This window comes from Serinus canaria, chromosome 9 (assembly GCF_022539315.1).
Source record: "Serinus canaria isolate serCan28SL12 chromosome 9, serCan2020, whole genome shotgun sequence".
NCBI classification, from domain to species: Eukaryota; Metazoa; Chordata; class Aves; order Passeriformes; family Fringillidae; genus Serinus; species Serinus canaria.
The window spans coordinates 10,774,136-10,788,723 of NC_066323.1; the positions used below are offsets into that span (position 1 = coordinate 10,774,136).

General features: G+C 45.1%; 1 protein-coding gene across 3 annotated transcripts in view; it reads left to right on the forward strand.

Annotated features, from left to right (window-relative positions):
- The window catches only part of IL1RAP (interleukin 1 receptor accessory protein), a 47,764-nt gene extending 38,953 nt beyond the window's left edge, over nt 1-8,811 (forward strand). For 2 of the 3 annotated variants that reach the window (XM_050978061.1, XM_018912953.3), the window contains one exon: nt 792-4,942. In XM_050978061.1, the coding sequence (XP_050834018.1) occupies nt 792-1,267 (476 nt within the window). In that variant the 3' untranslated portion in view covers nt 1,268-4,942. Of the gene's footprint in view, nt 1-791; nt 4,943-7,770 lie in introns of those variants that run through there. The other variant, XM_018912951.3, reaches the window with a different exon arrangement.
- The last annotated feature ends 5,777 nt before the right edge of the window (nt 8,812-14,588 follow it).

The following is a 14,588-nucleotide window of genomic DNA, read 5'->3' on the forward strand; positions in this document are numbered from 1 at the left end:
AGAGGATCCACAGTTACCATGACATTTCTCTAGCTCAAAGGATGTCATTTTTGGGACACTTCACTAAAAGTCCTCAGAGTCAGTTCTAAAAACGGTCTAATCTGCTTTCATAGATGACGGCAGCAGGAACAGATGGATGAGTAACAGGAGTTAGGATGGTAGCATTATCAAAGCAAATTTTCCCATGAGGACACTTGGGGACTTTGTGAATACTTACTTTGTGTGGGGAAACTGAGGCAAGAGGAGTGAAGGGAATATCCAGAGTCATTCTGGACATCTGTCAGATGAGGATGTAAGGATAGACATTCAGACTTCCTGAAGCCTCTTCAGGGTGAGTCTTTCCCGTGCGTTCATGTGCAGCTGGCAGTTTCCCTGCTTTGCTCCAGAGAGTCTCTTTTTCCCCTCTCATTAGAAGGAAGCTAAATCTCAGCCTGAGGTTAGCAGCCCTTTTGGCCACAAGGCATCCTCACAGCACTGGGTGGCATCACTAATGCGGTACAGTGACTTTTAGGTGTAGCTTTGTTGGTTATCTCTGTGTAGCATGGGGAGGAGAAAAAGCATCTATAGGTAGTCTGGATTGATGGAGAATATGCCTGTATGGGGTAGTGGGAACCAGCCCTGATGTAGGAAGTCCCACCTGGAGTCACTAACAGGGTTGGAAAGCATCAGTGTAGCCTAGAGAGAGCCTTCAAGGGATTTATTGTCCACTTCAAGAGTCACCTGCTGTCACAGCAGCAGCTCAGCAGCATGTTCTTGGGCATCACTAACACCTCCATGTTTCTTTCTCCCAGTTGTCACAGATGAAACCCTGAGCTTCATCCAGAAAAGTCGACGTCTGCTTGTTGTCCTGAGCCCCAACTACGTCTTGCAGGGGACACAGGCCCTGCTGGAGCTCAAGGCTGGCCTAGAGAATATGGCCTCCAAGGGCAACATCAAAGTCATTCTAGTGCAGTACAAAGCCATCAAGAAGAGCAAAGTGAAGGAGCTGAAGCAGGCCAAGGCAGCCTTGAATGTCATTAAATGGAAAGGAGAGAAATCCAAGTTCCCAAATGGCAGGTTCTGGAAGCAGCTGCAGGTGGAAATGCCAGTGAAAAAAATTAGCAGGAGTTTAAGCCTTGATGGGTTGATGCATATCCCTGAAAAATGTTTGACCCAGTCAGAAAACAAAGCCAAACATGCCTCAAAAATCCACAAGTTAGGCCAGGGAGTGGGGAGGAACTCAGGGTTTTTTCATGAAGGACCATGTCCCAAGCATTTCAGAGGATAGTCATGTTTTCCCTGCAGCTTTGATATTGCTCCGTCATTAGAGAGACTGAAGATGCAAACACCTGCTTTCTGCAAATGTATGTCCTTGTTATCAACCACAGAAGCCCTGGGATAAGGTTTAAATTTGCTGTCTAGGTGGGATGCATCCAGCACCTTGTGATAGCATGGCCAGTACTCCTAGATCCAGTTCCTATGGGACCTTCATAAGCATCCAGGACAGAGCTTCTTTCCAGTCCTAAGTAACTTCACTCCTTTCTGGTCCTCAGTCCCTGTTGCAGAGGCTGAGGAACAATTTGCAAGGCGGCTCCAGTGTAGAGCCTTTCCTGCATGTCCCAGGTCTGTAATCCCAATCACTTGTGGGATCACAGACTCCTGCTGCACTGTGGGGAGCATGGACTTTTGAAGCTCCTCATCTTTGTTCCCCAAATTTCCTTTGAAGCAAATGCATCCAGGTAGTTTGGCAATGGGAAATGACTGTTACAGAAGCATTTTAAAAAATCCCACAACTCTACTGGGTGCTATTTGTATTGAGAGTATTTGTATCCAGAGTCTCTGTGACTCTGCAGTCTCACAAGTGCCCCAGATCCTTCAGAGCTGCTTGTAATCCAGGGAAATCTCTCATGAGTACAGGCTGTGAAGCATGTGAGAGATGTTTATTTGTAGAGTAAACTCAGGGACTTCACAAGCACTACAAGGAACCCCAATGTACTACTGAACCTGCCTACTCTCTCTGCCACTGGCTGGGGGAAAGCATCGTGCAAGGTGCTTCCAAGGTCTTTGGAATTGCATGGATATATGTCCAACTGAGAAGGACACCCCAGAAACTTACTTGAACTTCCTAAAAACTACTAGTTCTGTCCATGTAGGTAAGACTGTGAGGACAGGCTGAGAAAGCTGGGGATATTCTCCCTGGAGAAGGCCCCTGGGAGACCTTTTTGTGGCCTTTCAGTGCTTAAAGGGAGCTTATGAGAAAAGTGGGGACAGACTTTTTAGTAGGGCCTTTTGCAGTTACCCCTTTATGGACAAGGGGTAATGGTTTTAAATGAAAAGAGAGTAGATTCAGGCTACATTTAAGAAGGACAACTTTTACAATGAGGGTGGTGGAACACTGGCACAAGTTGCCAAGGGAGGTGGATACCCCATCCCTGGAACCATTCAAGGCCAGGTTGGATAAGGTTGTGAGCAATCTGATCCAGCTGAATATGTCCCTGCTTATTGCAGGGAGGGTGGCCTTTGAAGGTTTTTCCCAACCCAAATAATTCTATGATTTTATAAAGATTCTGTCTTCAATGCCTGGTTTTGAACAACGTTGCCATTTCCAATTCAGGGTTTAGGTTTAAACAAGCTTTGGCTTTACAGAGCAAGTCTCTCCCCATCTTGATTCCAGCCCAAAGCTGCAGAACAGAGAGTGTATCTCAGCTTCTGTAACATTTGCACAAAACAGCAGCACAAAAACCCGCTGTGTAGGTGTCCTTGCTTCAGCAGGAGAGGGCATGGTGAGTTAACCCCCATCAGGCAGTTCATGCTGAGGAGGGGAGTTTAATCTCTCTTGTAGGACAAACCAAAGCACAGTGGGGCCCTGGCATTGACTGGTGCTATGGTTCACAATGTTTTCAAATAAAACTTCAGGCTCTGGTGGTGTCTCCATACTCCTGCAGCTCTTAGTGCAAGGACCCGCCCACTTAATTGTGGAGTTCAGTATTACACACACCAAGTGCATACTTATTTTTATTGGTGATGGTTGCTCCCAAGTCACCTTTGATTCATGCATTTATTCTCTTGGTGTCCATTGGGTGAGGCATCAACATTTATAATGGCACTATAAAAGCACTACAATTAGGAGTCTATGCACTGTTCACCCAGCTGAGCTGGGAGCTTTGAGGGCCTCCCAGTAAAAAGCCCAGCCTTAAAGGTGTGGGACTGAATGGTGTCAGGAAAACCTTTTGCCCTTAGCATTTTATCATTAATAATGTTATTCCAGGGCTGCAGGGAGCTACAGTCCCCCTTGCCCTTAGTCAGGTACTGTATGTTATGTTTAGGAATGGTACCTCACAATTCAGGGCTCTCCCTGAAACCATGTCCCCCTCATTTTCCCCCTCTCCCTCCTTCTGCAGAGGGAGGGAGAGGAGAATTGGGGGCACAAACGGTAAAGATCCTGCCATGAGATAAGAAAAGTTTACTAGAAACAATAATGAGATAAGAAAATGAACATTAACAACAACAGTATTTGTGATAGAGGGTACAAGAAATGAATCATTCCTGTGGACAAAGCCCCTGACAATTGACCATATCCAACCATTCCTTCTGCTGCCCTGCACTGGCCCAGCTGCGCTGTGCTGGGTCCCTTTCTCCCCAAAAGAGACCCCCTTCTCTCCACCCCTTGCAAATGCAAGGTGGTGTAGAATAACTTGTGTCTTGGACATGCCCCCTCCTGACTACTGCAAAAACTAACCCTGTCCTGGCTGGAACCAGGACACTGTACAGACATGTAACAAATAGGGCTTCTTTCTTACCATCCTCTTCATCTTCCCCACCCCAAGTAAGCTTTGATTTAAGCAGGTAGAATTGCAGTCAGCTTCACTGGAGGCAGTGGAGCTCCTCATCTACTCAGAGGTGCTTAAAAGTTTTGTTATGAGCTTTTCTACTGTGGTTGTCTGTGGAGGGACAGAGCTGCTTCCCACACTCCAGAAAACTTCTCTTATAAGAGATAGCACCCAAACCCATGCTTGGCTTTGTGAACCCATTGCAACCCTGTCATTGTGCCCAGCTTCACCTTTTTGTTTGTGTTTTAAGCATCTCTGTGATCAGCTGCTAGATCTGCAGGCAGAGGGAAGGCCCTGAAGCCAAAGCAGAGCTGTGTTAGGTTCCCATATGATTTTTAAAAGATTGACTCCCAAATACTCATAAATTGAATTGACAGCCTAGACCTTACTACATCACATCTCACTTTTACCTGAGTCACCAAGAGGTTTTATGCTGATGTTTTTGTACGTCTGATTATTTTAGGAAGTTAAATCCACCTCATGTATTTTGCTGATTTTATTGGAAGAGTTGTCCAAATCATTAACAGGCCTGGACTTTCTCAGGCATACGCTGCAGTGACCTTTGCTGTCAGTGCAACCCCAGAACAGGTTTACTGGGAGACTTCAGCAGAGCAGCCACAAGGCGAAAGGTGCGATGGTTTGGAAGGGGCCTGAGAGGTCAGAGGAAGCAATGTGGAAGGAACAGTCCAGAAGCAGGTTCCAGTCAGCCAGGAGCTTTACCACTGGCTTTGCTGGGCTATTTCAGGCCAAGGGTAAAGCCCAGTCCCAACTGTAAAGTAGATGTGCAAGTGCCCCAGCTACGCCTGCCATTTCATTCTATGCCACGTGCAGTTTCCATTGTGGAATTCTATCACAGCGTCCATCTGAATCAGTTGGTTCATTTGTGTTTCTGTGCTCTAACCTAACACTTATCAATATGCAGCTCATGCAAAGTTCCTCATTGTTTTTTCATTGGGAAACAGCGTGGTACAAATTGGAAAAAATATCTTCCCTTCCCGTGCTGTTTGATGTTGTACAGCTGGTCCAGAGTTTTCCCTTTTCTGTATGTTTTTGCCTTTGTGTGATTTGGTTTGTGAAGTGTCAGTATTATTTTATTTTGCTTTTCAATAAAACATTTTCATTTTTGCATTTCAGTCCTTGTGCATTTCTCATAAGTGCCATCTTCCCATTACGTCTGTGAAATGCCGTTAAAGAAAGATGATTGTGTGTAGTCCAAGCATGAAGATCATTTGGGGCTCCTCCTTGGAATGGGACATTTTCCTGGCTGTTTCATGCTGTGTCTGCAGAGGCACCTGAGCTCCCAGGACCATCCAAGCCGAAACACAGTGACACACAGCATTCAGATGTCTCACAGCAGTAGACACACACACACAGAAAGTCTCTGATCTGAAGAGTGCTCACTTGGCAATCACAAGACAGAAAGATGGGAAGGCAACATAATCTCTGCTTTGAATATCAAATCAGCATTTTAGAAATCTGCCAAAACCACAGAAATCAAACTCACTCTCAGGCTACTTCGCCCATAAGTTTCTAGGTTTAGTCAGCTTCATATTCTCTCATCCAAGTCACTTTCTTGCCCATTTCCCTTGTTTGCCTGCCTGCAGGTAAGTTGAGAGACAGCCCAGCACTTGCAGACCACTAGCAAAATGAGTACCTGTGCCCATCTTTGGATTTGAGGTTTATGGATATAGGATCTGTGACCATAATCCTTATAATCTGTTACATCTTTGGGGTGCATTGGGGAGACACAAGTAAAACAATAAAAATGCATAGTGCCTTTTGCAAACATTTAGTAAAGATGAAAGGTTTTTTAGTAAAAAGCAGATAACAAGGAATATTGAATCCCCAAGCCCCTACAGTGTTATTGCTACCTGTCCCATCCAGTGCTGTTTCACTGGGAGGGAAGCTCCTACCTGCACACTGTGAAGTGTATGCTCAGGATTTTTCCTGAGCTGGGTAAACATTGCAAACTGAACATCCCAAGGTATTCTGGTCAGCCAAGTCTAAATGCATCCTTTTCTGAAAATCAAATATATCTTTGGAAATTTGAACACCTTCCTGGCAAAAAAAAAAGTCTCAAAAAAAAAAGTGTCAAAAAACATGAGTCTCAAAATTAAAAGTCTCAAAAAGCGTTGCAAATTCAAAATTGATAAAAGAAAACCAGCACTGTCACCTCAATCAAAACATTTCATTTCAGCAGCATCAGAGTCATTCATGTTAATTGAACCTGGGTTTTTGAGCAGGCAGGTAGACCTCCTAGGGGCTGCTCCTGCTTACATTTTGCTGTGGTTCTGTGATTTCAGTTTCAAAAAGAAAGACCTTTCAAACAGCAAAAGAGCTTTCTCTTTCACAAACTGTTGAAGCCTGGCTGTTTTCAAAATAGATTTCAATCACTTGTAGAAAAGTTTGAATGAGGTCTGGACTTAGGAGATTGCTGCCAATTCTTTATGCCTTTGAAATAGGGTGGTAAAAACATGTCATGGTGGTGACAATTCTGACAGAACTGACTATCATCTACTTTTGGTTTCAATGAATCAGTGTTTTCCTGTGTGTGTTGGGGTAAAAATCCCACCAACATTTTTATACAAGAAGAAAAACCCCTCAAAATAATTTGATTTTAATTCCAGTATTGTATTAACCAAACAATGCCCTACTTTCTCCATTAGCATTTTACTGTATGATCATTTTTCCTATCTGGGTCTCCACATAATCTAGTGCCAATGAGTTTTACAGCCAGTCATACTTCTTTGAAAAGTACTGCTCTGTACCATATTAAAATAAGGTGCATTCAGATGCAGCACACTACACCTTCTGCTGTGAGATAAGAGAAAGCCAAGTGCTGGGAGAATCAAGAGGCATTGCCATTGCAGGGAAGGAACAGTATTTTTATTCATATGAAAGAGCAGTGTTCCACTGTCAGGGAGAGAGGAGAGTCTCCAGCCTGAGGAATGAAGGCTTTAGCAGTGTGAAATGGAAGAGAAGCAGGAGGTAGCTCTTCTTCCCAGAACAGCTCTTTGAAAGACATTCCTAGAGGCAGATTTTTCTCTCTGAATGTGCAAGAGCTCTTACTCTAATGATCCTTGTCTTGCTTGAACACCAGTTTGTCCTTGGATCCCCTATCATCTCAGGCCCCAGCACGTAGTAAGTGTATGGGTTTTTGAATTTTTTTTACAGTTTATTACTAAGCTTTTGTTAAATTGCTGAGTGCCACAGCCATATGGTTCCCATCCTTTCCACTGCTCACCCTTTAGCCCTACACTTTCAATATACTTTCTGTGTCCCAAGCCACAGGTAGAAGTCCAAGGACATCCTTCAGGTTTGCCGCTTTTCAAAATTGGTAATAAAAGAGATGTTGCTCTTGCCTGGCACCATTTCAGCTAAGCTTCTTTCTAAGATTTACAACTTGCAATTAATCCCAAGAAATGCTTTGAAGGACAGTATTTCCAACCCACCATGAAGCTTAGGGGAACTGGTGGAGGTGTTTAAGGCTGACATTTTTGCTTTCTAAATTTGGAGGTTTCTTCTTAAAGATGAGAGAGCATGATGGGGGGAGGTGGGTCAGCTGTTGCAGTTTGAGCTGGGGCAGGATGACATGATTGCTTTGATCCCCTAATGCAAAGAATTGCTCAAGCTGTGGGCAGGTGGATCCCAAACAAGACCCACCCTTTATCAAATGCCTGCACTTCTCTGGGCATGACCAATGCTGTGCAGAAGTCAGAGAACAATCATGGCACATCCTGGCTTCTCATTTACTGCCTCAGCCTTCTCAAAAAAAAACCCTGCTCAGCAAAAATGCTGCCAGTAAGAGTGTGGGCAAGTTGAAAGTCGCAGAGCTTGCGCCAGGTTTCCCTCTGTGGGAAGAGGGATCTGTGCAGGTATGCCACCAAACAGCTTCCTCAGCTTTTCTCTCCCCACTCCCTTCTCCTTGTGCACCCCAATTCCTCTACCCTTGCACTCTTAGATACCACTGAAGCCGTGTTCGACTTCATCCAGAGGAGCCGCAGGATGATCGTGGTCCTGAGCCCTGACTACCTGACAGAGAAGAGCATCAGCCTTCTGGAGTTCAAGCTAGGCATCATGTGCCAGAACGCCATAGCTACCAAGCTCATCGTGGTGGAGTACAGGCCGCTGCAGTGCACCCACCCCAGCATCCTCCAGCTGAAGGAGTCTGTCTCCTTCGTCACCTGGAAGGGGGAGAAGTCCAAGCGCTCGGGCTCGCAGTTCTGGAAGGCGCTGCGACTCGCCCTGCCGCTACGCAGCCTGAGCGCCAGCGCCGGCTGGAACGAGAGCTGCTCCTCCCAGTCCGACATCAGCCTGGACCCCGTGCAGAGGAGAAGGAGCCGCTTGAAAGGGCAGCCCGACCCCCGGGGTGCCACCCCTGTGACTCTCACTCGCAGCGGGACAGCCTCGGCCTCCAAGTCAAAGGCCAAACAGCGAGCCAAGCACTTCCTGACGTGTCGATGCTGCGGGACCTCCTGCAATGGCAGCAGCAGACACAAGCAGCAGGCCGTGGCTGAGCCCAGGTGGGACAGTCACCTCTGCAACCCGGGCAGGCCCCCGGCACAGGGCCCTCAGGGCAGGGCCCGAGCCGAGCCCCCGCCGGCACAGGGCCCGGCTCTCGCCCTCTGCCATTACAGTGACCTGTCAAACAACAATGACTTCTACGTGCTCTAACCCACGGGCCGAAGTGCTGCTGGTGCTGGCCCACTGAAAGAAACTCACTGCGGCCTCAGGATATTTTTACCGTGTCACAGGCTGGCACGGTGCCGTTGAGTGTCAGTGCCATGCCTGCATGGAGGACTGCAGCAATGCCACTGCTGGTGACCTGGGCCAGGGACCTGCAGCCATGCGCAGAGCAGCGGCTGGGGCCTTCCTGCCCGGGTGCTTCTCCTGAATTTAAATTACAAAGTGGAGCTGAAAATGCGTTTCTCTGGAGTTGCTTTTCCGCACCGTGGCTGTGTTTGCAGCAGGGCTGCTGCAGGGGTCGGGTGCAGGAGGGCAGGTCCCCAGCTGGGGCCTGGCAGGGAGGGAGCAGGGAGAAGCCATCCTGCTGGCAGTAACCTCTGGGGAAAGGGGAGCAAGCCTGCGTTTTGCAAAAGCTAAAACTTTGCTAATGAGGGCAATGGGAGCCCCTGCCACCGCAGTTATCCACTGTGGTCTAAAAGAACTTGCTCAACAGTTTCAAGACAAGAGCTTTCTCTCTAAATAAAATTGATTTGTTTAACCTGCTGTTTTGAAAAGTTCCATAGGAACTGGTAAATGCTGTATATTCACCAGGTGGTGCCTGGAGATGTGGTTTACCCAAGCTGGCTGAGGTCCCCTCCTGTTCCCTGAGCTTGCAGTGGGCTCCTGGGCTTGTTCCCATCTCCACTTCACCATATGAGGAATTTGTTCTGTCAGTTGAGAGGCCTTCCACTCAGCAGGAAAGAAAACCATTACAGGGAATATGATTAAAAACATTCTCTGAGTAGCCACTGAGCCCAGGGATAGGAGCAAGACCTCAAACGCTCACAGAAAACCTCCGGCGCTGAATCTGAGGGGTCAAAACTCAACCACACTTCATTAAATAACCAAAAGAGCCTTTGAACAGCCTCCCTGGGGCTGCTGTTTCATCAGTCTGTTGAGCTGGCTGTCAGCAGTGTTTCCCATTCTTCTCCTGCACTGAATACTTCATTTGCCTCATTCCACATTGTGTAAGGACTTCTCTCCCCACCAAGGAAGGGTGCTAATCCTGGCAGCCAGTTGCTCGCCTTCAGCTGATGCTTTGGTATGACAGACCTGCTAATACACTGCATTTGTTTTCTTTCCCTGAGACCAAAAATGGTCTCCTTCACCACTCTAGTCAGTCCAGTAATTGTGTATCAGATTGACAAGTAATTATTTTTCTTCTGCCTTGAAAATATGATCTGAGTCCCTGGGGTACAGGGTCTGGTGGCCCCAGGACCCCTGTCTAATGGCCTCAGGTGAACTTGCTGGCACTGTGAGGAAGGATGGGGCCGTGTCTCACGCATTTTAATAGTGCCCAAGTCCAGTTGTAATTCATGTATCATTTTCCTTCCCTCAGCAGACCCTATTCCTCAATATTGCCCTGACTTTTTTGATCCTTTCCTTCTGAGATCAAGCACAGCTGACAGCTCTCCTGTTAGAAGCCTCCGTGAGCTGAATCCTAACAGCCTCCTGCAACAGACTGAGAAATAGAAATGAAAAAACCTGGTGCTGAGTCAATCTAAATAAAATAAGGGCAACAAACCCCTACCAACTCATAGGAGTTAAAAATTCAGACTCTGGAGAAGTTTCCAGGTGTGGATTTCTCTCTAATTTCCATCAGAAACATTGTAAATTGCTCAGAAAGGCTTTGTCCATATGTGGCTACTCTCAGTGATCAGAGGAGAAGCAGGAATGAGATATTTGGAAAGCAAGCTGACACATTGCAGGATGGATTGTAAGACGTAATCAAAATGCCATGAAATTACTCCAGTTGCTTACAATTAAATGTGGGATGGTACTGTCAGTGAGTCTGGTAGTGATGAAAAGTGCAGCTACAAAATATAAATAATTTGTAATCAATCAGCCTCCAGAGTCAACATATTTGTTATTTGTTGGCATTTAATCAGCTTTTATTTATGGGCTTTGCCCTTATTTGAATGTGGCATTGTCGTGGTTGACTACAACAATGCAAAGATAGAGGAAACAACAGCTGGAGCTCCTCACAGATGCATAAAATGGCCAAATGCAGCATTTTGGGGCAAGCTGTCATCTCTTCATGAAAGAACAAATGCAAACTAATAATGACCACTGCTTTTCCTGATGTTTCAACAGAGCCAATGCAATTTTACCACTTCTTTTCTGACCCATCAATTGGATCCAGGGGCTTGTTCGCTCTCATAACAAATACTGAGACATGGTGGATTTCCAGTGTGTGCAGAGATCCTGCCTTCAAAGGTCCCAGAGGCCAAAGGCACATCATGTTGGAGGGATGTCTGAGCAAGGATATGGGAAGAAACCCTAGAACCAATTTCCATTGTGGTTGTCTCTCATGCAGAGGAAGGTGTTAGGAATACCCTATATCCTGTCTCAATGTCCTACTTTAGGAGCAGAACAAACTCGTTGCAGAGTTGAATTCTGCTCTCTGAAAATCTGTTAAAATCTGTTCATGTCCCATCTGACACTGACTACTGCAGATGGACTGTAGTCACTGCTCTCTTCTTTGGTACACACGCATTTGCCAATTAAATACAAAAATGTAATAATTTCCAAAGTTAACTGGCAGCACAGTATTACAGCCTCCACCCAACACGGTTCTTTCAAAAGAACAGTTCAGCAGGAGCAGAGTTAGTATATATGTACAATTTCTACTATATCTTAATATAAAAAAAAGTCATACAAAATTGAATATCCTACCTAAGCACGCAATGGTAGAAGGCTACCAGGTTATCATGTGCAGAGCCATTTGCACAATATTTCCACTGCTTCCTAGAGGTTTTTAAACTGTGGAAGGCTGGTGCTGTCAGGAAGACACTGAACACAGGTAACTAAACAGTTAGGGGACACAGACAAGCCATATGGTCCATCTCAACATCAACCTGTCTTCACTTCAGTGACTGCAAAGTTCTGGTGCCTAGGAGGTCTCTCCCTAGCAAGTGCCACTCGACATGCCGATAATGGGCTGCTCCTCACATCTGAAATGCCAGATTAATCACTAACCTGCAATAAGTAAAAGAAACTCTCTTTCTAACATCAAAAAGATTTTTATTCTCCTCTGTTACACTAGATGCTGATCTCAGAGCATCTAATCTAAATGTATTTATAGCAGACATTTTTCCAAACAATGACAAGATTGTGACGGAACCAACAGATGCCAGAAATAGGGGAAAAATGCTTCCAACCTTTAATCCTTGCTCCACATTTATAGTTTATCTTCTGTGGTTGATTCACCACCAATATCTGTGAAGAGCAGCACCACTTCTGGGATGGTCTTTACCCTGTGTGACAAACCCAGCCTAGGAGTATAACCCAGGGCCATGTCAAGCAGGGGAAGGCAGACCATATCAGGGACTATAGGGGGATATATGTGCTCCCTGCTCACCACCCAGGTATTTGGCCTCACCTGGCATCCAAAGAAATATGGTGCTGTTCTGGAAATGCACAAGTTAAAACATTATGGACCGAGCAGGGAGCAACATAAATGACCCTGCAGCTGCCTGCCCAAATCCATGTGAAAGAGGTGCTGGGGTTTGACTGTTGCCCACATGGATGCTCACACTGGATACCATCACTGGTCATGCTGGGAAAAGGCTGTGGCTCTTAAATGGCATCATAAAGGTACCATGCAGGCTCCTTTTGCAAAGATGTTTATGACAAATAGAGATGCTGCAGAATGGTTTACAGAAGAATATGACTTGAATTCTTTGTAGCACTAGACACAGTAATGGCCAGACATCAGGGGACACAGCATTTCCACTGATGTGCCTGTAATCAGGCTAATGATTTTTACTTCACTAAAATGTATCTGCCACAAACTCATTTGGCTTGAAAACACCAATGAGTTTTCCAACTCATCGGTATTTGTTCAAGTGAATATTCAGCTTCAGCCTTAATATTGTGCCTGATTGTTTTGTAACCTGGATTTTGCTTCCAGATGGGGTGATGGTTCTATTCCTCTGCTGCAGCAAAGAGACTTTTCAGGTATTTTTCTGTCTGTGGGAATACTTGCACTCTATTGCCAAATAATTTGACAATCCATTGCCCACAAAAGGTTTGTTTTCCAAAAGGTTTTCTTCCTTTTCTTTGCTATTAATAATTTTCAGACCATAGGTGGCAGAGTCTCTCCTGTTGCCTGGGCTGAACATGGAAGTGAAGTCCCTGACCTGCAAGAATTCACTGCTTCTCACTGACACTCTTCATCCCACTGCATCTCAGTGGGAAACTGGACTTGATTGCCTGTTGTGTCCAACACCTTTCCCAAAGAAGTGCTACGGCTGAGGTGTCTCTGGGCATTCCACTGGCATGGTCTTAGATGAATTTTTGTTACAGTGCACTGTGCCTGCTTGGGGCCAGTTCATCAGGCAAGGCAGATCACGTTGCATGCTTGGTGAAGCGGGAAATAGCGATGACAGGCAATCCTTGTTCCATCTGCCGTGGTTATTAGCAAATGATGTTTTATTTATCTCCAGATCAGCCATGAAGACACTGAGACACTGACTCCCATCAGAAACTTGTTCAATAACAAGTTTTTACCTTCTGAGATCTATAGGTTAAGGAAGAACCAAAAGTCTGCTATTAATATTTGCAGGGTGATGCTTACAAAACATTACCACAGCTATGTACCCACAGTTACCAGCCAAGCTGGAAGCACTATTGATGGAAAAAGGTAATTTGGGAATATCTGATCCCATTGAGCCATTTCACTGGCTACTGCTGATTACAGTAACACCTTGAAATTCCTCATGTGGGCAGTTCCATATTGACCAGTCTGGGAATGAGCCTTCAGTGAACTAGACAGAATCACAAAGGACTTGATTTTTCCATTCATAGCAAATCAAATTTCTTTTTTTTTTTTTTCTCTTTTTCTGTCCTCAAGCAGAACAAAATCAGTACAAGACAACATCAAAATTTTCCATGAAAATGGAAAACGTGTGATTGCCATTTAAAATTATATTTTATTTAACATAAACATGTTTTGAAAAGTTTTTAAACAAAGCTCAAAATGTACTATACTGGGAGTATCAAAATCAGTCTGGTATTTCACTTCTGTTTTGCTTACAGCATGCTTTGTTAAGACTAGTGCCTTTTAAAACATTTCAACTTAAATGAAAACAGCATTTTCCTTTGGAAAGCAGATTTTATTATAAACACATCAGATCTGAATTGGTTATAAATGCCCTTTTCTGCAAATTGGCCCAGCACTTTCAGTTTTCAGTATTTGCAGTTTCTCAGTCTGCTAAGATTTATTAAAGATTTAGGTCAGTGCTGCCATGAGCTCCCTAACCAGCCCTCTAGCAATTGAAAAGCCTCGAACTATATTCTTACAGCTTGCTGGAAAAAATCAACATGTTTGCATATCAGATTGTATCAGATCCTCAAGTCACACTCATGTTTGTGTATCAGGTCCAAGAACTTGGCTGTGGATAATACCTTACTAGCTTTCTCCTCTGTACACTGCCAACGCAAATGGGGATGTCTCTGCAGACAGCAATCCATGCCTTCTGCTTTGCTCTCACTCTTTCCATGCACACTGTTGCCACTGAAAGAAAATTCTGCTCCATTCATGCTTACATTTTAATTGCATGCTCCGTTCTGGAGGCAAGCAAGAGTAACCTCTATCATTTTGTTTTGCATCTCTGCCTCGAAAGCATCTGCTCCATTTGGGGATGCAGGAGAGAGCAGCTGCTGGCTCCCATTCAGTGTCAGCCTCCCTGGCACATGTTCATTTACCTGCATTCAACATCAAACAGCATTTCAAACTCACTCCCTATCCATTTCCAATTTGCATACATGGAGAAAACCCATTCCAAACCAGCCAACAAATATCTGCTGTTTCCCCCTGATACCCACATCTGTTTTGCCATGTTTCATCTACTCCAGCAGCATGATACTCTCAGTGTTCTATCTGACCCAAACAATAGTTTTGACTCATTTGGCACCAAGCTGGACTTAAATGAAGAAAAGTGAGGGTTTCTGGGCTATGTCAACATGTGGCTACTACCCAGCTCCTCAAATAACCATCAGACCCACTGCTAGGCTGCTCTGTTAGTGCTGAGTCCCAGTTTTCTGCTGGCT